Source organism: Pelophylax lessonae (genome assembly GCF_965119305.1).
Source record: "Pelophylax lessonae genome assembly, chromosome: 5".
In the NCBI taxonomy this organism is placed as follows: domain Eukaryota; kingdom Metazoa; phylum Chordata; class Amphibia; order Anura; family Ranidae; genus Pelophylax; species Pelophylax lessonae.
In genome coordinates, this window is record NC_138772.1 from 398560566 (window position 1) to 398584473 (window position 23908).

General features: G+C 42.9%; 1 protein-coding gene across 1 annotated transcript in view; it reads left to right on the forward strand.

Annotated features, from left to right (window-relative positions):
• Positions 1-23908, forward strand: part of GREB1L (GREB1 like retinoic acid receptor coactivator) — a 117209-nt gene that overhangs the window by 10068 nt on the left and 83233 nt on the right. The window contains exons 2-8 of the mRNA XM_082259555.1: positions 9563-9722; positions 13707-13907; positions 17410-17586; positions 18774-18950; positions 19397-19498; positions 22344-22463; positions 22551-22685. Of these exons, the coding sequence (XP_082115681.1) occupies positions 9566-9722; positions 13707-13907; positions 17410-17586; positions 18774-18950; positions 19397-19498; positions 22344-22463; positions 22551-22685 (1069 nt within the window). The 5' untranslated portion in view covers positions 9563-9565. The remainder of the gene's footprint in view (positions 1-9562; positions 9723-13706; positions 13908-17409; positions 17587-18773; positions 18951-19396; positions 19499-22343; positions 22464-22550; positions 22686-23908) is intronic.

Here is a 23908-nt window from a genome sequence, read left to right on the forward strand (position 1 = left end):
GGGGATAGTCTGTGTTGGTACGTGTGAGAGAGATCCACCTTTCCAAGTTGTTGGGGTTCATCTCATACTTCTGAAGGTTTGAGGGTGCTGCCTGTTCCATACTCCCCCTTCTCCTCATCTAGCCTTTTAGGGGTACAAACAATAGTAATTGGGGCCTAGTGTGGTTGTGTACGTGTGATATACATACACTTTTTTTGGATCATATTTTCTATTCCGCTATTTAATCAAAAACCTTTGGGGATCAGTTAAATTGGGGGATAGTCTGTGTTGGTACGTGTGAGAGAGATCCACCTTTCCAAGTTGTTGGGGTTCATCTCATACTTCTGAAGGTTTGAGGGTGCTGCCTGTTCCATACTCCCCCTACTCCTAGCCTTTTAGGGGTACAAACAATAGTAATTGGGGCCTAGTGTGGTTGTGTACGTGTGATATACATACACTTTTTTTGGATCATATTTTCTATTCCGCTATTTAATCAAAAACCTTTGGGGATCAGTTAAATTGGGGGATAGTCTGTGTTGGTACGTGTGAGAGAGATCCACCTTTCCAAGTTGTTGGGGTTCATCTCATACTTCTGAAGGTTTGAGGGTGCTGCCTGTTCCATACCCCCCCTACTCCTCATCTAGCCTTTTAGGGGTACAAACAATAGTAATTGGGGCCTAGTGTGGTTGTGTACGTGTGATATACATACACTTTTTTTGGATCATATTTTCTATTCCGCTATTTAATCAAAAACCTTTGGGGATCAGTTAAATTGGGGGATAGTCTGTGTTGGTACGTGTGAGAGAGATCCACCTTTCCAAGTTTTTGGGGTTCATCTCATACTTCTGAAGATTTGAGGGTGCTGCCTGTTCCATACTCCTCCTCCTACTGCTCAACCATCCTTTTAGGGGTACAAACAATAGTAGTTGGGGCCTAGTGTGGTGGTGTACGTGCGAGATACATACACTTTCTTTTTGATCATATTTTCTATTCCGCTATTCAATTAAAACCTTTGGGGATCAATTCAATTGCGAGATAGTCTGTGTCGGTACGTGTGAGATCCACCTTTCCAAGTTGTTGGGGTTCATCTCATACTTCTGAAGATTTGAGGGTGCTGCCTGTTCCATACTCCTGCTCCTACTGCTCAACCATCCTTTTAGGGGTACAAACAATAGTAATTGGGGCCTAGTGTGGTTGTGTACGTGCGAGATACATACACTTTTTTTGATCATATTTCCTATTCCGCTATTCAATAAAAACCTTTGAGGATCAATTGAATTGCGGGATAGTCTGTGTCGGTACGTGTGAGATCCACCTTTCCAAGTTTTTGGGGTTCATCTCATACTTCTGAAGATTTGAGGGTGCTGCCTGTTCCATACTCCTCCTCCTACTCCTCATCCATCCTTTTAGGGGTACAAACAATAGTAATTGGGGCCTAGTGTGGTTGTGTACGTGCGAGATACATACACTTTTTTTGATCATATTTCCTATTCCGCTATTCAATAAAAACCTTTGAGGATCAATTGAATTGCGGGATAGTCTGTGTCGGTGCGTGTGAGATCCACCTTTCCAAGTTTTTGGGGTTCATCTCATACTTCTGAAGATTTGAGGGTGCTGTCTGTTCCATACTCCTCCTACTCCTCATCCATCCTTTTAGGGGTAGAAACAATAGTAATTGGGGCCTAGTGTGGTTTTGTACGTGCGAGATACATACACTTTTTTGGATCATATTTCCTATTCCGCTATTCAATAAAAACCTTTCTAGGGCAAGATCTTAAATTACAGAAATATGAGGAGACCGTCAAATAAGGGCCGTGGCCTGGGTCGTGGTGCTGCTGGTAGAGCTCCTGTTGCAAGGAGAGGACGTGGTCGATCTGTGCCAGCTACACGCACAAGTGAAACACCTTCCTCAAGTGTGAGTAGGCGACAGAACCTGCATCAGTATTTGGTAGGGCATCAAACGCCCCTAGAAGTGATGAGGCCAGAACAAGTTGAGGCGATAGTAGATTGGTTTGCTGCTGACAGTGCCTCCAGTTCCTTCACATTGTCTCCCACCCAGTCTACTGCAGAAAGGTCAGAGTTGGCACCTGCAGCCAATGTCCAACCGTCTTTCACCTCACCCCCTTGCAAATCAGGCCAGCAGTCTGAGCCCCAAGCCATACAGCAGTCTCTTATTCTTTTTGAGGACTCTGTCAGCAGGGTTTCCCAGGGCCATCCACCTAGCCCTGCCCCAGAAGTGGAAGAGATTGAGTGCAGCGATGCCCAACCACTTATTTCTCAAGATGAGTACATGCAAGGATCATCGCAGCACGTCTCCGATGATGACGAAACGCAGGTGCCAACTGCTGCGGCGTTCAGCATTGTGGAGACCGACAAGGAGGGCAGGGGTGAAGACTGGGTGGAAGATGATGTGGAGGACTATGAGGTCCTCGACCCCACATGGAATGAACGTCATGCAGGTGACCTGAGTAGTTTGGAGGAAGAGGCGGTGGTCGCACAGAGCCACCAGCACAGCAGAAGAGGGAGCAGGGTGCAGAAGCGGAGCGGCCGTGCCCTAGACACTACGCCCGCTACTGCCCAACGCAGCAAGGGAACGAGCGCACCAAAGTCAGCTCAAAGGAGTTCTCTAGCGTGGAAGTTCTTTAGAAAATGTGCTGATGACAGGACACGAGTGGTTTGCACCCTGTGCAATCAGAGCTTGAAGCGAGGCATAAACCTTCTCAACCTGAGCACAACCTGCATGATCAGGCATCTAAGTGCAAAGCACGAGCTGCAGTGGAGTACACACCTTCAAAACCAAGAAACGTCTCTGGCTCATCCTGCTTCCTCTTCTGCTGCAGTCTCGGCCGCTCCAGCCACATCTGTAGTGATACCGGCACCTGCCACCCCGCAAACAGACGATCTGTCAGCAACACCACCACCTGGGTCACCAACAACCATCTCCACAATGTCCCGTGGAAGCGTTCAGCTTTCCATCTCCCAAACACTTGAGAGGAAGAGGAAGTACCCCCCTACCCACCCGCGATCCCTGGCCCTGAATGCCAGCATTTCAAAATTATTGGCCTTTGAAATGCTGTCATTCCGTCTGGTGGAGACGCACAGTTTTAAAAACCTTATGTCGGTGGCTGTCCCACAGTACGTCGTGCCCAGCCGCCACTACTTTTCCAGGCAAGCCATCCCTTCCCTGCACAACCAAGTGGGGGAAAATATCAGGTGTGCACTGCGCAACGCCATCTGTGCCAAGGTCCACCTAACTACGGATACGTGGACCAGTAAGCACGGTCAGGGGCGTTATATCTCCCTAACGGCACACTGGGTAAATGCAGTGGCGGATGGGCCTGAGGCGGATAGCAATTTGGCGCATGTCCTTCCACCACCGAGGATTGCAGGGCGCTTCAGTTTGCCTCCTGTTCCTAACTCCTCCTACTCCGCTTCCTCATCCTCTACCGCCTCCTCATCCGGACAGCGTAACACCTTCACCACCAACTTCAGCACGGCCAGGGGTAAACGACAGCAGGCAGTTTTACAACTTGCCTGTTTGGGGGACAAACCACACACCGCGCAGGAGTTGTGGAGGAGCATGGAACAGCAGACAAATGAGTGGTTGCTGCCAGCGAGCCTCAAGCCCGGCCTGGTGGTGTGCGATAACGGGCGAAATCTCATAGCAGCTCTGGGCCTAGCCGGTTTGACGCACATCCCTTGCCTGGCGCATGTGCTGAATTTGGTGGTGCAGAGGTTCCTTAAAAACTACCCCGATATGTCAGAGCTGCTGCAGAAAGTGCGGGCCGTTTGTGCGCACTTTCGGCGTTCTCACCCTGCTGCTGCTCGCCTGGCAGCGCTGCAGCGTAACTTCGGCCTTCCCGCTCACCGCCTCATATGTGACGTGCCCACAAGGTGGAACTCCACCTTGCACATGCTGGAAAGACTGTGCGAGCAGCAGCAGGCCATAGTGGAGTTTCAGCTGCAGCACGCACGCGTGAGTCGCTCTGCGGAACAGCACCACTTCACCACCAATAACTGGGCCTCCATGCGAGACCTGTGTGCCTTGTTGCGCTGTTTTGAGTACTCCACCAACATGGCCAGTGGCAATGACGCCGTTCTCAGCTTAACTATCCCACTTCTATGCCTCCTTGAAAAAACAATTCGGGCGATGATGGAAGAGGATGTGGCACAGGATGAGGAGGAGGAGGAGGATGAAGAGGTAACATTTCCAAGGCTTTCAGGGCAGTCATTCGCAAGGGGCTCCGAGGGTGGGTTCCTGCACACGCAAACGCCAGGGACGCAATTGTCCAGCAGGGGCACAGTTCTGGAGGATGAGGAGGATGAGGAGGAGGAGGAGCTGGAGGAGGAGATGGAACCATGTTCACAGCAGGGTGGCACCCAGGCCAGCTCGTGGCCATCACTGGTGCGTGGCTGGGGGGATACAGAGGACACGGACGATACACCTCCCACAGAGGACAGCCTTTCGTTGCCTCTGGGCAGCCTGGCACACATGAGCGATTACATGCTGCAGTGTCTCCACAACGACCGCCGAGTTGCCCACATTCTAACTTGTGCTGATTACTGGGTGGCCACGCTGCTGGATCCCGTTACAAGGACAACGTACCGTCCTTAATTCACTCACTGGAGCGCGATCGCAAGATGCGCGAGTACAAGCGCACGCTGGTAGACGCCATGCTGCTGGCATTCCCATCTGACAGCGGGGCCACAGTGGAAGCACAAGGCAGAGGAGGAGGAGGAGGAGGTCGCCAACGCAACCAGGGCACCGCCAGCACCTCAGAAGGCAGGGTTAGCATGGCCGAAATGTGGAAAAGCTTTGTCAGCACGCCACAACAAACAGCAGCACCAGCAGCTCAGATGGAACGTCTTAGCAGGAGGCAGCATTTTACCAACATGGTGGAGCAGTATGTGTGCACACGCCTACATGTAGTGAATGACGGGTCTGCCCCCTTCAACTTCTGGGTCTCCAAATTGGGCACATGGCCTGAGCTTGCCCTTTACGCCTTGGAGGTGCTGGCGTGCCCTGCAGCCAGTGTATTATCTGAACGGGTATTTAGCACGGCTGGGGGCGTTATAACAGACAAGCGCAGCCGCCTGTCCAGAGACAATGTGGACAAGCTCACGTTCATTAAAATGAACCAGGCATGGATCCCACGGGACTTTTCCGTACCTTATGCAGAATAGCAATGGATACCGACCTTACCCACCCATTGTTCCATTTTTGCTCTTTCTCACTCTTTTGGGGTGTACCCTCATTTAAAATTTTTGAAAAGAAGCAGTGTTGGCTACCTCGTCCTCCTCCTCAGGGCCAGATTAATGTAGGGGCTATTGGAGCTGCAGCTCCAGGCCCCTACCTTTTATATAGGCCCCGGGTTGGCCATATTCACTGTTACCGCTCTTCTGTCACTTGTAAACACAGAAGTCTGGCTTCTATGCTCGCTTCCCCAGGCAGCACCCTCAGAACCTCCCCACACAGCGTGAAGGCCGGACAAGGAGGGACAGTTGGCGATGCATGGATGTGTTTATGGGCTTCAGAGACAGCATCCCATGTTGAATTAGGCATGCATGGCTGCACCCTTCCTCCTCTGGGTGCATGGCAAGGCACGGCCCTTAAGGCCCTTCAAAATCCTCAGCACCAAGCCCATGATGCTGTTAATCCGGCCCTGGTCCTCCTCCACCGCCGCTTCCACCTACACCGCCCATAGGTGTGCGCAGCCTATTGCATTAAGGTGTGCACCCCAAAGTTGAAATACACATGCATGTGTTTGCCAGCAGGGAGAGTAATGTATCGGGGCCATGTACCTGTAGGCAAGGAGAAATAGAGCAGAGCAGGTCCCAGGGAGATCTTTCCCATCTCCTCACTGGCAATGCTATGTGCCCTAGGTGATTAGGGTGTGCCCAGGCACACCCAGCACACCCTGTGCGCACGCCTATGTCACCGCCACATCCACCACCACCTCAACCTCCCTCCTACTCCATATGGGCCTCGTCCTTCAGAGATGAAGAAGAACATTGTTTTATTTTTCTGTTTTTTTTTGTTGTTTTAAGTTATTTCCCTATCCACATTTGTTTGCAGAGCACTTGCCATGCTCTTAATTACGTTTTGCTGCCATTTGCAGCACTCTAGCCCTTTCCTTTGGTGTTTTAGAGCCATTTTAGTGCCTTAAAGTTCGGGTCCCCATTGACTTCAATGGGGTTCGGTGTCCGGGAAAAGTTCGGTAAAAGTCCGGGACACGGACCCGGACTTTTTTTTAAAGTTCGGCCGAACCCGTCGAACACGGACATCTAGGTGTCCGCTCAACCCTAAAAACGAATACATTTCCATGTTCCGTGTGCTGTGGGAGACCAGAAATAGTGAACGCAGGGCCCTGGGTTTAGAAACACTTTAACTTTTATAGAGATTGTCCAGTGGCACAACATTTTAAGAGTATAGCTTGTCGTGAGCTTTTGTCACTGTAGAAAAAGACATGGCAGGTTTTGTCTTGCAATAAAATGTATCTGGGAGGCAATGGGCACAATTATTCATTGGCCGAACAGTAAGTCACAGCTTGGTTAGGTTGCAATATAGGAAGTAGACGAGGCAGTTTTTATCTTGAGATAATAATTAGAATTTATTATCTGAGAGACAGTAACCACAAATATTGTAAAGTGGCTGGACAGTTCAGCTCTAGATTGCAGCAGTTTTCCATTGCCATCTGGAGCTGCACAAATGCTACATTATAATCATTCCTGAATCTGGCACTCTGAACCCCACTTTTTCAGAATAAGGAGGAGCAAATGTGTCAGACACCAAATTCAATAATTTTTTTTTTTGTTCAGGGGGAATACTTATGGCCATAGGTTGCCTGCCCTTCTACAACACAGAGGTAAGGGCAGACAACAATAACTGAAGGGAGGTAATTCTGTGACTGGGGAGAAGAGCAGGCAGCTGCAGAAATAAGTGCAGAATCCTATGGTCAATGACTGCATACCCTTCCCAAATAGTCTAAATACGGTTGTAACATGTAACCTGTTGCTAAAGGTAGTGCTGGATTTAGGGGGGCCTGGAGCACTTCAGGTTCTGGCATCCCTTAGCATACAAATTTAAATTACATGGGAAAAAAGGGAACTGAAATTAATGAACAATCGCATTTCTTTTAAAAGATAGATATTTGTTAGGTTCCGAAGACGTGTCTTTTTTATTTTTTATTTCTCAATTTTGTTAAATGTAAGAATACACATCACACAGGTAATTGGAACTGACAAGTCATACATCAGTTATGCATCCTACTACAATATTTACAAAGTCTTTTTTCCTGCAATTAGCATCTACAAAATTTTTGCGCCCACATATGTAAACGGTGTTCAAACCACACATGTGAGGTAAAACATTTAGAGCCGGTTCACATTAGCGCGACACGACTCCTTACTACTTCGGGGGAGACTTGTGCATTACATTGCACCACGACTTCGGAGCGACTTGCAGGGACTTCACATAATGGAAGTCTATGCAAGTCGCTCCGAGGTAGCCCCGAAGTAGTACAGGACCCTTTTTCTAAGTCGGAGCGACTTGTGTCGCTTCTATTAGAACGGGTCCTGTAGCAGTCAATGGACATAGTGTTCAGAACAATTGTAACAAATATAACAATTTTATATGAGGTGTGCCCAGTTTACAAATAATAATGATACATAAACGTGCTGGTAAGCACAAAATAATATATAGTTAACATTATGTATTTATTAACACATCCATAGCAGGTAACATCAGTACAACTGAATAGAAAACACAATAAATGGACATAAAGGGTATATGTTAAATGATATAGTAAAACCATACACAATCATCAGGGTAATGAAAAGATTGTCCAAATAATAAAGTAATTAATGTGGGTATATGATTTAAAGAATTGTTTTCGGAAAACAGATGATCAAATGTATGGTGGAACTTGCAATTGTAGATTGCCTCCTTAGGCTCAACGCGTTTTGTGAAAATATTCAATTCATCAGGAGCAGGCACGATTCCGGTATAATCAAATGTTAACTGTCAATGAGGCTGCGAGTCAACCAGGAATATGTCCAAAATGGGAACTGAGGGAGCAAAACCCATGCCCAAAGCTGGGACATAGGGGCCCATGTCGAGAAAGAGGGTCTTCATAGGGGTCTCAAACTCAGCTCGATATACAGATAAGGCTGCAGATGCCTAAGCCCAGAAAGCTCCCAGCGTCACGATGCTGTTCAGAAGAAGGGGAAGCCACCTGCCTTTAAAGTCCTTCACATAGACTAAACTCTTTGATTATTTGCTTATTTGGCTTTTTGTTAAAGTGGAGTTACACCCTAAAATTATACTTACCTCCATCTTCTTGCTCCGGGTCACCTGAAAATCAAATGGATAATCGCAATTTTTTTTTTTTTTTTAAATTACCTTGTTTAGAAGAAAATATACTTACCTTACTTCCTCTTCCTCCCCTCGGCGGCCACGGCGATTCGTCACTTCCTGGCTTGCAATGATTCCTGGGAGCTGAACATCATCGCTCCCAGGAATCAATGCGCCTGCATCGGCCCCGACGTCAGCTCCGGTGCAGGCGCCGTCATACCTTGCTAAACAGCTTCTGGGCATGCCCAGAAGCTGTGCAGGAATGACGCTGCGGCACCGGAAGTGACGGCGGGGCTGGTGCAGGGCATCGTGGGACCGAAGAAGGTGGAAGAAGACGCAGAAGAGTTTCGCGCTGGCTTCAAGCTGCCCACACCTGAGATGGCAGCGCTGCACAATACATTTTCAAGGTAAGTATTTCTTCTAAAAGGTAAGTGCAACCGGGGACAGATCAGAGGCTATCCATTGTGAAATGCACTAGCCCTGACTGTCCCGGGGGTATTTTTATTAAAAATAACTTTCCCAGGGTGGAACTCCGCTTTAAGCCAGTCGGCAGATTCCCTTTAACTTGCTTGGGGCACCTTTGCATTCATTCTCAGATGTAACTCCTTTGCTAGCGACTTTGTATTAGATGATGGTGGATTGTACTTATTTTTCCCATATTTGTTGTGAATGTGGTTATCATGCTGCTCAGTTTACATTTGTCTGCTTTATACTCAATAAAACTTTATACTTGTTGAGAAGAAAAAAAAAGTGTCCTTTGAAAAAACACATGCAACCTGCTATCTGTGTTCGAGAACACGTCCGACTGTCAAGTCAGTTTTATATTTTGCTAAAACTGACCTGCAGATATTAGAAACCCCATCTGCCTGTAGGGCAGCACTAGAAGTGGGAGCTGGTGGGTCAGGGTAGTTCCTAATCAGACTCTGTGGCAGTGCACATGTGCCAACCATTAAAACAAACCTAAGAAGAAAGTCAAATGAGCAAGAATGGCTTCTTTTTTGCCAATAAAACACACCTAGCCTATTGAATTAACAAATGGTTGCTGCAATTGTTGTGGTGGAATTTGAGGACCTGGCTATTATTTCTATTAGGGATGTCTGGATCACAAAACTGGGTGCTCAGAATTAATCCCATATGTGTAGTCAAGCTTCGTGTTTAGCTGCTTGCCTGGAGTTCAAATTCATTTTTGAATTCAGATGTATATTTTGACAATATTTTTTTTTCTAACAGGTCATGGGGAACTCGTATGCAGGGCAGCTGAAATCTGCTCAGTTTGAGGAAGCTCTTCACAATTCAATAGAAGCCTCTCTAAGATGTAACAGTGTAGTACCACGACCAGTGTTCTCCCAGCTTTATCTCAATGCAGACACCTCCACATTCACTTCAGAAGGTAGGTACCATAGAATGGTTTAGCCACGCAGTCGTTTTTTTTACTTGCATGAAAAGCCATTGCTAGAACTGTTGTGTATTGGCATCAGGTAAAGTGTAACTAGTCCCCCTCCCCCCCCCCATTCCTTTTTTCAAGTATTGTGTGAGGAAAGGTTAAAGCATTTGCCAGTTTGTTTTGTTTCTCTGTGTGTCCATTGGTAGCATTTCCCTTACTTCCTCTCCTAGTGACCACAATTAAAGTGGCTGTAAAGGCAGAAGGCTTTTTATCTTAATGCATTAAGATATAAAAAAAACCTTCTGTGTGCAGCATGCCCCCTCTCAATCCAGTGATGTGCACGAGTGCCTCGGCTGTCTGAGATGCTACCTCCTGATTGGCTCATGAGACACAGCAGCGGCACCATTGGCTCCGGCTACTGTCCATTAACCGCTTGCCGACTGCTCACAGTATATTTACTGCGGCAGTCAGCCCCTCACAGGCAGAGTGACGTAGGTCTACGTCGCTCGCCTGTGAGGCTCTGGGGAGCGAGCGCGCGCCCCCACGGACCCCCCCCCCCCCCCGCGCGTGTGACCAGCGGACCCGATGTCCGTCGGTCACTCGGCGATCGGCGGGGGAGAGGGAGAATGTCAGGCAGCTTGTGTAAACAAGCCACCTGTCATTCTCCTCGCTGTAAAGACACTGATCACACGGATCTAGTATGTAGATCCTTTGATCAGTGTCCTTACAGCTCAAGCCACAGCCAATCACAGTAGAAAGCACGCCTCTAGGGACACACACAGCCCCTCCCTCCCAAATAAAGTTAACCCCTTCACTACCAGTGTATCTTTACAGTAACAGTGCATATGTATAGCACTGATTACTGTAGAAATGTCACTGGTAACCCCAAAAGTGTCAAAAATGTCAGTCAAGGGTCCGATCTGTCCGCCCCAATGTCGCAGTACCGCAAAAAAAATCGCAGATCGCCGCCATTACACGTTAAAAAAAAAAACAACAAAAATGACAAAAATCTTTCCCTTTGTTAGTAAACGCAATAACTTTTGCGCAAACCAATCAAAATACGCTTTTTGCAATTTTTTTTTTTACCAAACATAGGTAGCATAAAACAAATTGGCCGAAAATGTTAAAAAATTTTGATTTTTACATTTTTTTTTTGGGGAATTTCATATAAAAAAAGTGAAAAATATTGTTGTTTTTGCAAAATGTACGCTCTTTTTTTGTTTATAGCGCAAAAAGTAAAAATCGCACAGGTGATCAAATACCACCAAAAGAAAGCTCTGTTTGTGGGAAAAAAAGGACGCCAAATTTGTTTAGGTACAGCGTCGCATGACCGCGCAATTGTCCGTTAAAGTCACGCAGTGCCGAATCGCAAAATACCCCCTGGTCGTTAAGCAGGAAAATCCTCCGGGGCTTAAGTGGTTAAAGTCAGCCAATAAGGAGAGAGGGGGGGCGGGTGGGGCTGAACTGCAGGTTCGTGTCTAAATGGACATCCAGAGCTTGGCACGGTTGCCCCCATAGCAAGCTGCTTGCTTTGGGGGCACTCAACAGGAGGGAGGGGTCAGGAACACAGACGAGGGACCCGAGAGGAGGATCCAGGATGCTCTGTGCAAAGCCACTGTACAGAGGAGGCAAGTATACCATGTTTGTAATTTTTACAGAAGAAGACCCTTTAGTATCACTTTAAGGGAGCCACAGTTGGCAGAAAAAATGTTTTATGGTCGCAAGGACAAGAAGTTAGTACAGATCTCCCCAGTGAGAACACAGATGGCACTAAAATTTGATGGTGTGTAACCTTTACCCACTACAAAAAAAAAAATTGTATAGATATTTTGCTTATGTGTAGGGAACTATGTTTTACTGAGCTGATGAAATGTGAGCTAAAGAAGTTATTTGTTGATCTTAGAAGTACAGTATCTTAACAGAGCGTATGGGTTTCCTTTTTTCAGCTTATTCCTATACCCTGTGGGCTGCTAATCTATAAAAAATATTCCCTGTCCTCCTTAGAAGTGTACTCTTTCTGTTAAAGTTTCTAGGCTACAGTCTTCTCTGGATTCTTATGCTGACAATCTTGTCGGGATCCACCTCCTTTCTTTCTCCTGTTTTAAATTGTTTGTTACTCCAACATTTCATATTCCTGGTATTTGCCTGTTGCATCTTGTACTTGTATGAGAAAGTATCCTGTTCTCTTTGAATTGCTTCCTTTGTGTGAAATCCCTTGTGTTCCTACCAGTCCCTCTGCTTTCCTAGTAAAAACTGACCACACTAAGCAGAAGAACACTCCTTGGTCAGTTCTCTAGTTATGCTGGGAACTCTGCCTGCTCTCCTCCAATGATTAGACTTGTCCTGACGCCCCCTGCACAGCCTGTCCCTGGGCAACTTGGGGTACTGCTGCTTCTCCTTCCCCCAGCTCTTATGCAGCTGAGAACAGAGGATATGCGATCACTTACAAAAAAGGGGAAAAAAGTATGCAAAAATGTTTTGCTCTTCATTTCTACTTTAAACTAAATGGGTTGTTTTAAAAGGTGATCATTTACAATCACTTTAATGTTGGCTCTGGGTTGTCTGCTCTCTTCCTCCTTCCCTCTCCTCGCATACAGCTCTGATCAATTATCTTACAGACAGCCCCTCTATCTGCACACTGTGTAGCTGCCTGCTGTGCTGTAATTCTGCCCTGTGAATTTCACAGATAAAAATGGATGTGCAGCAGAGCAGGCAGCTACACACTTTGCCTATAGAGACTGTCTGTCTGTAGGAGAATCAGCCTGAGCTGTACGCTGTGTGAGAGGAGGAGGAAGGGAAAGGAGGGGTAGATGAGCTGTAATGTCTGTGCCCAGACTGTGCTGTGTCGGAACATGAGAAGGAGCCCAAAGGGCACAGCATCCATGGAGGTTAGAGGGCACATCTAAAAGGGGGGGGGGCACAGCTCTCCCCCCAACAGGTCCTCAACACCTCCCCCTAGATCCAGCCATGTCTATACCACTTATGTATTTTCCATGCGCGGAAATAGCACAGTGCCTGAACTTGTTTACTTTTCAAGTGTTTGTCTGTTCAGTAGGCATGGTAATACTAAAAAAAATGCAGCGCTAGGTATAAAAATGATAATAAGTGTAATGACAAAAAAATTCCATCCAACAGAATGGAAAAAAAATAACATAAATGTGTAAAAAGTGACTAAAGTCCCAAAGAATAGTAAAAGTCCAAAAAAGACTAAATCCAAAGGAATGGTTGTGATAACAATCGTTCCTTCCTGTGACACCCAGGGAATGTGTAGAGTGGGGACACCACAGTGCACTAGTGTAGGAAGCAGCTTACCAGAGCGCCGTGGCTACTCAAATAAATGAGAGAGCTTCGCCAAGTAAAACTTATCACATAGATCTCAGGAACTCCAAGAAGCCATGGGTAGCGCCGTGGAATGGTTAATTCCTCAGGGTAGCTCCGTGATGGTCAGATGGATGTATAAAAAAGAATGTACAGAAGACCATAGTGTAATCCCATAAATAACATGAATGAAGTTGATTTAAAAAAAAACTGCTCACAATGGTATAGTACAGACGAGCATAAAAAGAATGGTGGCTGGGGATCCAGCCACCTCTCCCAGGTGAGATGACCACATCTCCCAGTACAGGAGGGACAGAAAAAGGGGGTGAATTGCTGAACTTGTAACCACCCCCTCTAAACTTTCAAACAGTAAATGGACCATTACAGGGACCTACATGATAGATGAAGTCCTCCTGCTGGAAAATCAAAACTAGGTAGAAAAGAAATAACAGCTGATTTATGATTATGGTAATGTTTCATTATTTAACCCATCCCATACTTCTCCTTGTAGTATTACAGCACCAAGTATGTAGGCTGCAATCAAAGCTTGGAAAAGTGTGTCAAATCATCTCCAAAGAACTTTTTTTATTTTGTCCTAGTTTTAAATAAAGGTTGATTTTTTTTTTTATGATATATAGTATTATAATAATTATTGTTTTTGTTCATCAAAAGGTGTTGATGTCAAGCCTAAATTAGAAGAACTAGATAAGGATTATGCCCAACGGTACACTCAGAATGGTAGCCTTGATTTCTCCAACAGCCAGACTGTGTGTGAAATGGAAGAGGAGGATGATGAGGACATATCTGATTCTAATAGTCCTCCATTGCCTTACATCCAGAAGCCACCTCCAGAGGGTTCTTGTACTGTAGATGGTAAGGCCCTGTCTATCAGATAATGTATTAGAATATATCCCATTATCTCTCTGTGGCCTGAACGTTCTATAACCTAACAGAGGTTATACTGCTTTCCCACATTATTCAAAAGTAAAAAAACAAAAGTTCTTGCTTGAATTCCACTTTATTCTCATTGTACTGATTTTATTACTAATTCCTGCCTGGTTTTGTCACATAATGTGAGTTAGCACTTACCCATGCACAGAGGCCAGCCTGCTACTCTAGGCCCTACACCTGAAGCATTACTACTTTTTTTTTTCCCACCAGTGAAACCTGTCCTGGCACTAACTGCAAAAGTACTTTGAAAGAAATGGCTTGAAACATTGATCTTCCTCCAAAAATTCTTAATACATGTAAGACTTTACTCACTTCAACCCAAAGGCATTGAGGCAAACTGCTGTATACTTCTTGAGGTCTTGCACACTCCAGCCCAGGCCCAGCCCATAGGAGGGTTCTGCTACTCACTGGGCCCTAACTTGGGGTCTCTGCCACTAGAAGGGTAGACCATACAGCTACCAATCTAAAGGAGTAAAGAGAACCAATGCACTACCAGAGGAATGAAGATAAAATGATGAATAGATAATAAAAATTAATTTTATATCAGATGCTATTAAAAGGGGAATGAGCAGCCAATCTTATTCGATGTCACCACCGTGTAAAATAATGTATACAAGAAGAAAAATCGGTGCGAATTCACATCAAATAGGAACGGTGATAAATATAAAATGCACTCGGAATATGAATCTTCAGTGAAAAAGGAAATAAATACTTAATCCATAAATATAACTGATAATGTCAGCTTTATATAGCTGATAAATATAGCTGATAATGTTTCCTTTATAATACCTGACATCAGCTATATTTATGGATTACGGTAAGTATTTATTTCCTTTTTTACTGAAGATTCATATTCCGACTGCGTTTTATATTTATCACCGTTCCTATTTGATGTGAATTGGCACCGATTTTTCTTCTTGTATACAGCTACCAATCTACTACTCAGACAGAACCTCTATCACCGGCCTGCCTGCACGACTCCTCTCCTGAACTGGCTGCTTGTCATCCCTCTTCAATACTCAGCAAATTAAATATGTAGCCATACACTTCATTTCCTTTCGCTAAACACTGAAGGGTTTCACTCTTGTTCTGTACTCTCAGTAAATCAAAGCAGAATATTCTCTTAACCAGCAACTCCTTTTACTGAATAAAATGGCATGGTTGTATAACTAACTTCTAAATACTGTTGGTTTCAGCATCCACATGGCATTGCAAAAAAAAGGAAGTAACCACATTCCATTTTATCATACGATAAAGTCTTAAGGGCTGTGCTGTGTAATTCCTTTATAACTTGTATAAACTCCCATCAAGTGGTTCACAAATTATAGTCCCAGTTCAGGTTCCTGTTAAGAGGGATACCTACTTCAATGGCTCCACAGGCCAAACAGCCGATACACCATGGGCCACCAACCCCAACAGTACCAAGCAGCAACTCAGAATAGACAGTACACCACCATTACAATTAGCACCTGCCTACATGTTGCTTATGTTCCATGGTGGCTAAGTTGCATTTATTTTATCATTTACACCCCATAGAGTTTAAAGCTTTGCAGCAAGCTTTATTCTCTGTTGTGTCTTAAAGGATAACCCCTTAAGCATGATATACATTTTTTACTGGTCTCATAGGTCCAGTACATTTTAAGGAAAACACTTCTATCCAGTTCCCATGCCTCCTAATGATCAGGAATTTGGAAGCGTGTCAAATTATGTGCATTCAGTCTTTATGCTGAGCTGGTCTGAACCAGATAACACTCTTTCATAGTGCAGTTGGAGCTTTCCTTTTTTTTCCCTTCCTTCTATGTTGTCAGCATGGGTTGAGAGGGTAGACACAGCACTAGCAGTATATCAGGTGTTCAACTTCATATTGGATTATCTCCTATTGCTAGCAAGAGTGGATAAAAGTGTTGGTTTTACTTAAAGCCAGTTTACCTTCCTTTTTATGCACTGGTATTGATAATATACACGCCTAAAGTAGATCTTTAAACACTATGTAACATACAAACTTTCCTTTTTTTCACTTAAAATACTGTTTTTACCTTTTTATCTTCTCTGTACTATGGATCTTCTCCAGCCGCTTGCATTCTCTCCCTGGTTAGATGATCTCACTCCATGGTTGACTGCACATTATTGCTTAGGCCCAGCTTCCTTATGATGGCAACCATGAATTATTCCAGCATGATGTGTTTACCTAGCTGCTTGCAGTTCCAACCAGGGGTGTTTGTGACTGGGTGATAACGCAAGAGCTTTGGAGACAGTGAGGAAAAAATGACTAAATGAGGACCTTCTTGGTAGATCACCTAGTATTATTTTTTGAAAAAGATTTAGACTTAAAACAACTTTAATTATATTTAAGTGGTTGTAAAGGTAATTTTTTTTTTTTTTTAATAATAAACATGTCATACTTGCTATGGAGTTGCACAGAGCGGCCCCGAACCTCCTCTTCTCTGATCCCCTGCCGGTGCCCCTGGCTCCTCTATGCCCAGTGCCCCTATAGGAAGCTGCTTCCCATGGACACTTGTGAGTATTTGCTCCCAAGCCCCACTGCTGCATCCATTTTGACAGACAGTGGGACTTAGCCCCACCCTTCTCATCACTGGCTTTGATTGACCGCAGCGGAAGCTGCCCCAGCAAAGCCAATGAGACCCAGAAGTGAGGGAAGAGAAGAGCTGCAGATATGCACAGCACTGGATCAAATGAGGGCTCCAGTAAGTAAAAGGGGGAGGGGGAATACTAATGCCTAAACATTTTTTACCTTAATGCAAGAAATGCATTATGGTAAAAAAAAAAATGTTTAGGCGTTAAAACCACTTTAACATGTTAAAGCTTATATGAGATTTAGTGATGGGGTTTAGATTTATTATAATAGGATTAATTATAATATACCTAATTTTTGTATGTAATGTCTCTCTCTGGTTACTTCACGTTTTAAAGTTTGTGTGGGCATAAATTTAATTAGAAAAAATAAAAATACTTTCAGTACATTTTTTTTTTTTGTCTGTTTAAAAAATCTTTAAGTAATCTTTAAGTAAAGAAAAATCTCTGTTGATCCCGACGGAATGTTCTGTCTCTGTAGCCCTGAAATCTTAAGTAGTGTTGTCTCTGAGTTCTTCCTTACTGTACTACTGAACAATTTCCCAGTAGATTGTGGAAAAAAAGAAATGGGTGTTCTGTAGTCCAGCATTGAACTTGATAGGGTTGACAATACTGCTTGCAATTTTAAGTGCAGCAGATGCACTATGTTGTCAGTTTAATCAGGAAAACAGGAATTTAGGAGCAAACTGGATTTTTGATCAATCAACAGGTATTTGCTTTAAAGTGCATGTATTGCAGTGATTTTATTTTTATTTTTTTGCCCAGTTATACAATTTAATAAAACTCATTGATGGGGAAAGTTGTCTTAATGTTATTCTCTGATGATTTTCAGGGTTCTGCCAAGCAGGGAAAGATTTGCGACTGGTGTCACTGTGCAAAGAACTGGTTGAGGTTCCGACAGGATTTCTATTAGTTGGGGTGAAGAACCCATCTCTCCCCGATCACATACTTGTCTGTGCGGTGGATAAAAGATTTCTTCCTGATGATGATGGCAAAAATGCACTTTTAGGTAAGTATTGCTGAGGTTCAGTTGCTACAGTGTGACCTAGATATTGCTTCCGCTTACAGCGGAACTACACTGCATCTGAGCACCACAAACCAACAGCACTATTTCATTCATTTTACTATCCAAAGCAAACTCGCCCATTCATCCATGTCTCCAGGTTTCATTTTCCAGAGAAATAACTTTGAAAAACATCCCCTAGCATTACTGGTCCTGCGTATTACTGGTCCTGCGTAAGGGCAGATGATTCATGTAGCATTTACTGTACTCCTGGAATCCATCTGCCCCCTAGCTCAGGCATTCAGGGAGGAGGGTGTACTTAGCCAAGAAAACCCCTCCTCCCCTTATTCTGAAGACTTCTGGGATGTATGACATCATTTGTCTAGGTCTGGAAAACGGGAAGTAACTGAAGAAATGAAAAAATAAAATGGTACATGTTGATTGAGAGAGTGAAGCTCCACTTTAAAACCTTGGGAAAAGAAAAGTGTAGGTGTTTACCACTATAGCTAGTCCGGTTCTATTACACATTTCTGTGATACAGTTTATAATGACAAAGAATGTGTATGCTGCTTAGCTTCTGGGGGCAGGCTTGACCCAAAGTCCCCAGGATTTTTTTTAAATTGGAGACCTACGCTTCTATCATAACAAAACCCCCATGCCTCTCCTGTCCCTGTCTTCTGCTCACCTTTTCCCCAACTCTGCAATATATCAGTGGCTAGATTGCACAGACATTTGTCAAAATCTTCCAAGACTGGGTCTTATGATGCACTTTCATTCATAGGAGTGAATGAGAGTGTGGTGTGAATGTGTGGGCCAAGCCAAGTGGATTTTGACAAGTGGCTTTGGAACCTAGTTAGCAATAACTTGCAGAGGCAAGTGTAATTGCAGTTTCCAAGTAGGCCTCCCTACTTTGCCTAATACTTTTTTCAAATTTCACCATACTAATGTCATTGCAGTCTCATAAAATAAATGATTTGCCGAATGCTTTTGTTTCATGGAAGACTTGAGATGTAGCCAAATTATACTGAGCCTCTGGTTTGTTATGGCTATAAACCTTGGATTACGGAAAGTCCTTCTAGGTTCTTTTTTTTTTTTTTTTACCTTCATTCTGTTTTTATCCAGACACAAAAAAAATAAAAAGTAGTTGCATGTTTTCTGGAAGATGTTTATTGTATATGTATGTGTTTTTAAAGGTTTCTCCGGAAATTGTGTTGGATGCGGAGAGCGTGGTTTTAGGTATTTTACGGAGTTTTCAAATCACATAAACCTTAAACTTACAACTCAACCAAAGAAGCAAAAGCACTTAAAACATTACCTAGTGAGGAACTCCCAGGGGCTACTCTGTAAAGGACCGCTTATATGCTGGAAAGGTAAGTCCAATGTTTTCACGCAGAAGCATTTTTTATGTTTTAGATAATGGGTAAGGGTTGAACTTTGATTTTATTTGGTGCCTGTATTCTCATTGGGAAGCTTTCCCCGCATTTGGTGAAGCAGGGAGTCCAAAAGAAATGGAAGTGAGGATGACTGAGGTTTTATGCTTATTTTGCTATCTACTAATGGGGTGCTTTTGATAATATTTGTATCTCTGTTGGAATAATTTTCCCCTATTCCCTGTCCTAGTTAGCTAAGGGGAGGTTGGGTCTCCTGAACAGGGACTCAAACAGCAATAAAAACTCAAAAGCGGTTCTGTACCTTCACTACTCTATTGAAGCTAATAATGTATTTTAGGTGTATTTTAAATATTATAAGCCGTCCACAGCATCATATATGTGGTTTTATTACTTTTAAAAATATTATCTGAATATTTGTCATCTAGAACCTCGAAGTCGACCGTTTCCTGCTCCAGTTGTTAAGCCAGTCACTCCCCTCTCAGAGAATGGAAGCAGTAATGGATACAAGTCCAGATTCTCTCCTTCAGGTAAACTGAAAGATAATGAGATCTTTGTGAACTAATCTAAATGCCCTCCAGTTTTTTTTTTTTTCCTTTTATCAACCAAATTGTATTTTATTATGGATCACTTTAATTCTTTATGTAATCTAAGCATTAATAAAATGTTGTAAGCCAAAGGAATTTCCTTTCTGTTCAAACCTCTCTAGTGGTGGCCATACACACTTTGATTTCACTGGGAAACAAAGATTTTGTTTCGTGAACACTTTTTGGTATATCTTATATATTTGTGGCTGTTAATCACGAAAAAAAAAATAAAATCTGTAACTTTAACCTATCGCATATCATTTTATAGAAGCCTTCTGTTTTGACAATTTGCAATACCTATTGGCTGTGCAGCACATATGAGAGAAATTTCGGAACATATAGAACTGTTGTTGAACCACATCCAGCACACCAAGTATGACTGGACTATCTGTGGATATCTAAAAGCAGTGGCCCTTCTGCTTGGATTGCAACTCAGTTAACCGCTTGCCAACCAGCCGCCGTAGTTTTACAGCGGCAGGTCAGCTTGGACTTTTTTCCCCCTGAAAATCTTGGTGCAGTCGGAGATTAACATGATGAAAAGTTTCACAAGGACATTGCTGTAATGGAAAAAATTGTATTAGGGCAACTAAAACCCATCAATGCTGGCTGACTATTGTTGAACACTGCAGCGAGATGTTCATTCAACAGAGTTCCTTTCATTGACAAAAACATTTTTGTTAAAGTTTTCGTCAGCTGCATATTTTTAGTAACAAAAACTAAACAAAAATAAAACTAAGTCAATTGACGAAAACGATGACTTAAATCAATTCCAATTTTCATCAATGAATGAAAACTGTTGAAAATGTGAAGGCGGGTAGTTTACCCACCTTCTTATTTCCTCGGAGCTCCACCTGTCTTTTAAAGCGCTGGCACCCTGACTCTATCGGCAAGCTGTATTGGGTAAGATATGCAAGCTCCCATCAATCCTTTCCCTTTCCTATGCAGTTCCACACATTACATTCATTCACACTATCTTTGGTTCCCTCTATTGGCCTTTTCTAAAATGGAATTCCATCCCCCAATAAAAGTTAGTTTAAATATTTCATATTTAAATATTTATTGCGCTATTGCACTACCACATAAGAAAAGGGCTTTTCTTATTTTTTTTTCTTAATATTTAATGTTGCTAGGATATTCGGGTAATATTTGCAATGACAATAAAGCCAATATAGTTTATAGTTTTCTTTTTTTTTTTATATATATATTTGTAATCTTTTTTATTATAAGTTGCACTTCTGTTTGCCAAAAAGCAATATTTTTTCGTTTGTTTATGAAACATGGTTTTATTTATAAAGACGTTGTATATCACAACAGCTAAATCTGTGTAGTGCATGTTTTTAAACCTCAATGCCATAAATAACATGTTCAATTTTTACTCCAGGAGTACTATATATATATATATATATATATATATATATATATATATATATATATATATAATGAGCTTGACAATGCTAGAAAAATGCTTAAATAATGCATTACAATTTAATTAAACCTATTAGATTTTATTACACTAAAATAATGACTAAACCTAAAACAATTCAGATGATTCAAATACAGCTAAAACTAAAATGGCAATTTAGTCAAAAGACTGACTAAAACTAAATCAAAATTTGATGTAAAAAATAACACTGCTGAGTACAAACGAAAATCATCAGCAGACCATCTTTAACTTTGTTGAATGCATGCAGCATGTCATTGGAGAGATTCACCCCCTCTATCCATCATATTTGCTGTCATCATTACTGAAACTGTCATCAAAAGTGAAAAAAAAAAAAATTTTAGGTTGTCCCCAGAATAGTAATGTGAAATCTTTCAATGGGGGCGCTAGATCTTGTACCCCTAAACTACCAGGAATTCCCTGACTTTGGAGGGATTTCTTCCCACTTTCTGTTCTGGTTATTGGACATGAAGTTGAGGGAAGTTTCCCCAAAGAGGTATGGAAGACAAAAACAAACCTGATGGGTTAAAACCCTCTCTCACTCTACACAAAATGAAAAAGAAAAAGTTTTGCCTATAGTTACATTAATTTCCTATTTCTCAAGATTTCTACATTATTATATTTGTCGTCATTTTGAAGCCATCTGTCATAAAATTTTCAGGATGCAAAATTTTTGTAAAGAAAACATTTGATTCTGTAATGAACTTAATAACTTTGCTTTCAATCAAATTAGACTCAATTTCGATGAGATTTTGCACGCTTGTTTTGCATTAAATGGCAGCACTGACCCACTTCTAAGTATATAATTGTATTTTGATCGATCAGATGAGATTTCATGGTGGAAAAAGAAATGCAATCCTTAATTTATGATTGTGGGTTACAAACATATTATTTTGAATGGCTTGTCCACTATAGATAAATCGATTAATCTTTTTGGAGAAGATCAAGCAGAAAATAAATTGATCATTTATAAAAGCGTGTATGGCCATCATAAGACTTTATAGACTTACTTTAGGAAGCTAGTCCAAGCTGTATTAAGGATAGCAGAAGACTGATAAGGGAGCCTTTGTGTAGAGTTTTCTCTGTGATCCAGGGTATTCTTCCTCCACTTATAGTGCACATGCAGGTACGTACAGGTAGTAGACAGAAGTGCCCTTTTTCTAAGGAGCAAGATGCGAGGTACGCAACCCATTCTCTTATCCTCCAAGAGAATACTTTTTCTGTGACTCCAACTGACAGATTGGCGTTGTTTTTGCATATTGTAGACACTGCTCCCACCAATATTACACCTGTGAGTTGGATTAATGTGTTTATAACAGTGTGTCTGCAAATTTTTTATCTTCATAGAAGCCTTTACCAAATCTCCTGCTGCTCTTCATTCAAGTACCCCTCAGGATCTGTCTCGAAATAAGAGCATTGTTAAGCCTTTGCCACTACCAGTGCATCCATTGGGAAAGACCTACCCCGGTAAGCGCTTAGGTTTTCATACAGTGTGTTCATTGTGAAAATAATGTAGTGTATTCAAACTTTTATATCTGGATCCGTTTCTTCCAGCACCTATTTTATTTCAATCACCAGAAACCAATGGAACCACAAGTGTAGCAAGGGGAACTTTGCTGAATCCTGCACCTTCTCAGCCTCTTTCTCAGTCAACGTCATCAAGTCCTTGCAGCATTAGTGGAGAAAATGGTATGGAGTTAACTACACTTACATTTCAGATATAAGGTCTGAAATGCCTCATAATTCATGTACTGCTAAAGTTACTCTTCATAATCGGGGTTCCCTTTATTTTGATTGACTTGTGAAAAGCTGGACAAAAAGTATGATTACTTAAATAATGTAGGCTATGTGGGATTTTAAGTAGGACACCAGCAGGTAATGCCCGGCGTCTCCATCCCTGTATCAGAAAAAATGAAAGTTGAAAAGGATTAAAAGAGGTGCATGGAAACCAGCCAGCCCCCAGTCTGATGTACGCACCCTCCAGTCTGCCACCAACCAACTAGACCTGTCTCATGATATAAATAAAGAACAGGGATTTAGTTGACACGCATTTGCAAATGCATGTGTAAGCTGCAGGGCCACTACAGGGCACCCTGTGTTACCTGCAGTCCTAATCCTTTCTAATTTGAGTGTCTCCACAATGGAAGCACATGGCTGCTAAAGCGCTAATGGATGGGTGGGAGACAGGTGGGAGGGAGCAGCCCAAACCTCCCCCAATCCACCCCCATCCATGACTGGTCTAGTATATCAAAACTGTAATAGCGGTGTTGTAGCGATGGTACAAACTGGAAAGGACCAGCTGAGACACATAGACCTCCATCCCCTTGGCGGATGCAGTGTAAAACACAGATTGGGGCTTTATATGAGGCATTGGCCTGTAAAGCACAGTGCCTCCATCCCTAATTAAACCCCTGATCTTTATTTATATTATGAGACAGGTCTACTTGGTTGGTGGCAGACTGGAGGGTGAGTACATCAGACTGGGGGCTGGCTGGTTTCCATGCACCTCTTTTAATCCTTTTCAACTTTTGTTTTAAAAGTATGATTACTTGTCCAAGCTTTTTAAAGCGATAACTCAAATGTAAGTGGTTGGTTGGGAATTTTTTTCTTTTTTTTTTTTTTATATACTGCTTTTTTATAAAACATTATAAACAAGGTAAATACAGCATACACAACTTGCCATTAGAACAGAATACAAATCCAAGCAATCAATATATACTTGTCTCCATCCCAGAGTTAACATATACATAGAAGTAGGATAACTCAGTAATATATTTTTTGTGCTTCCCTATGAAAGACTAAAATCGGGTAACCCCGACCTATATCTGTCCCACCCCGGCAGGGGTATACCGTTCTTGTCTCAGGGTCTAATGGGGAAGCTGCAATTGTTCACAGTGATCAGCTGCGGCCTC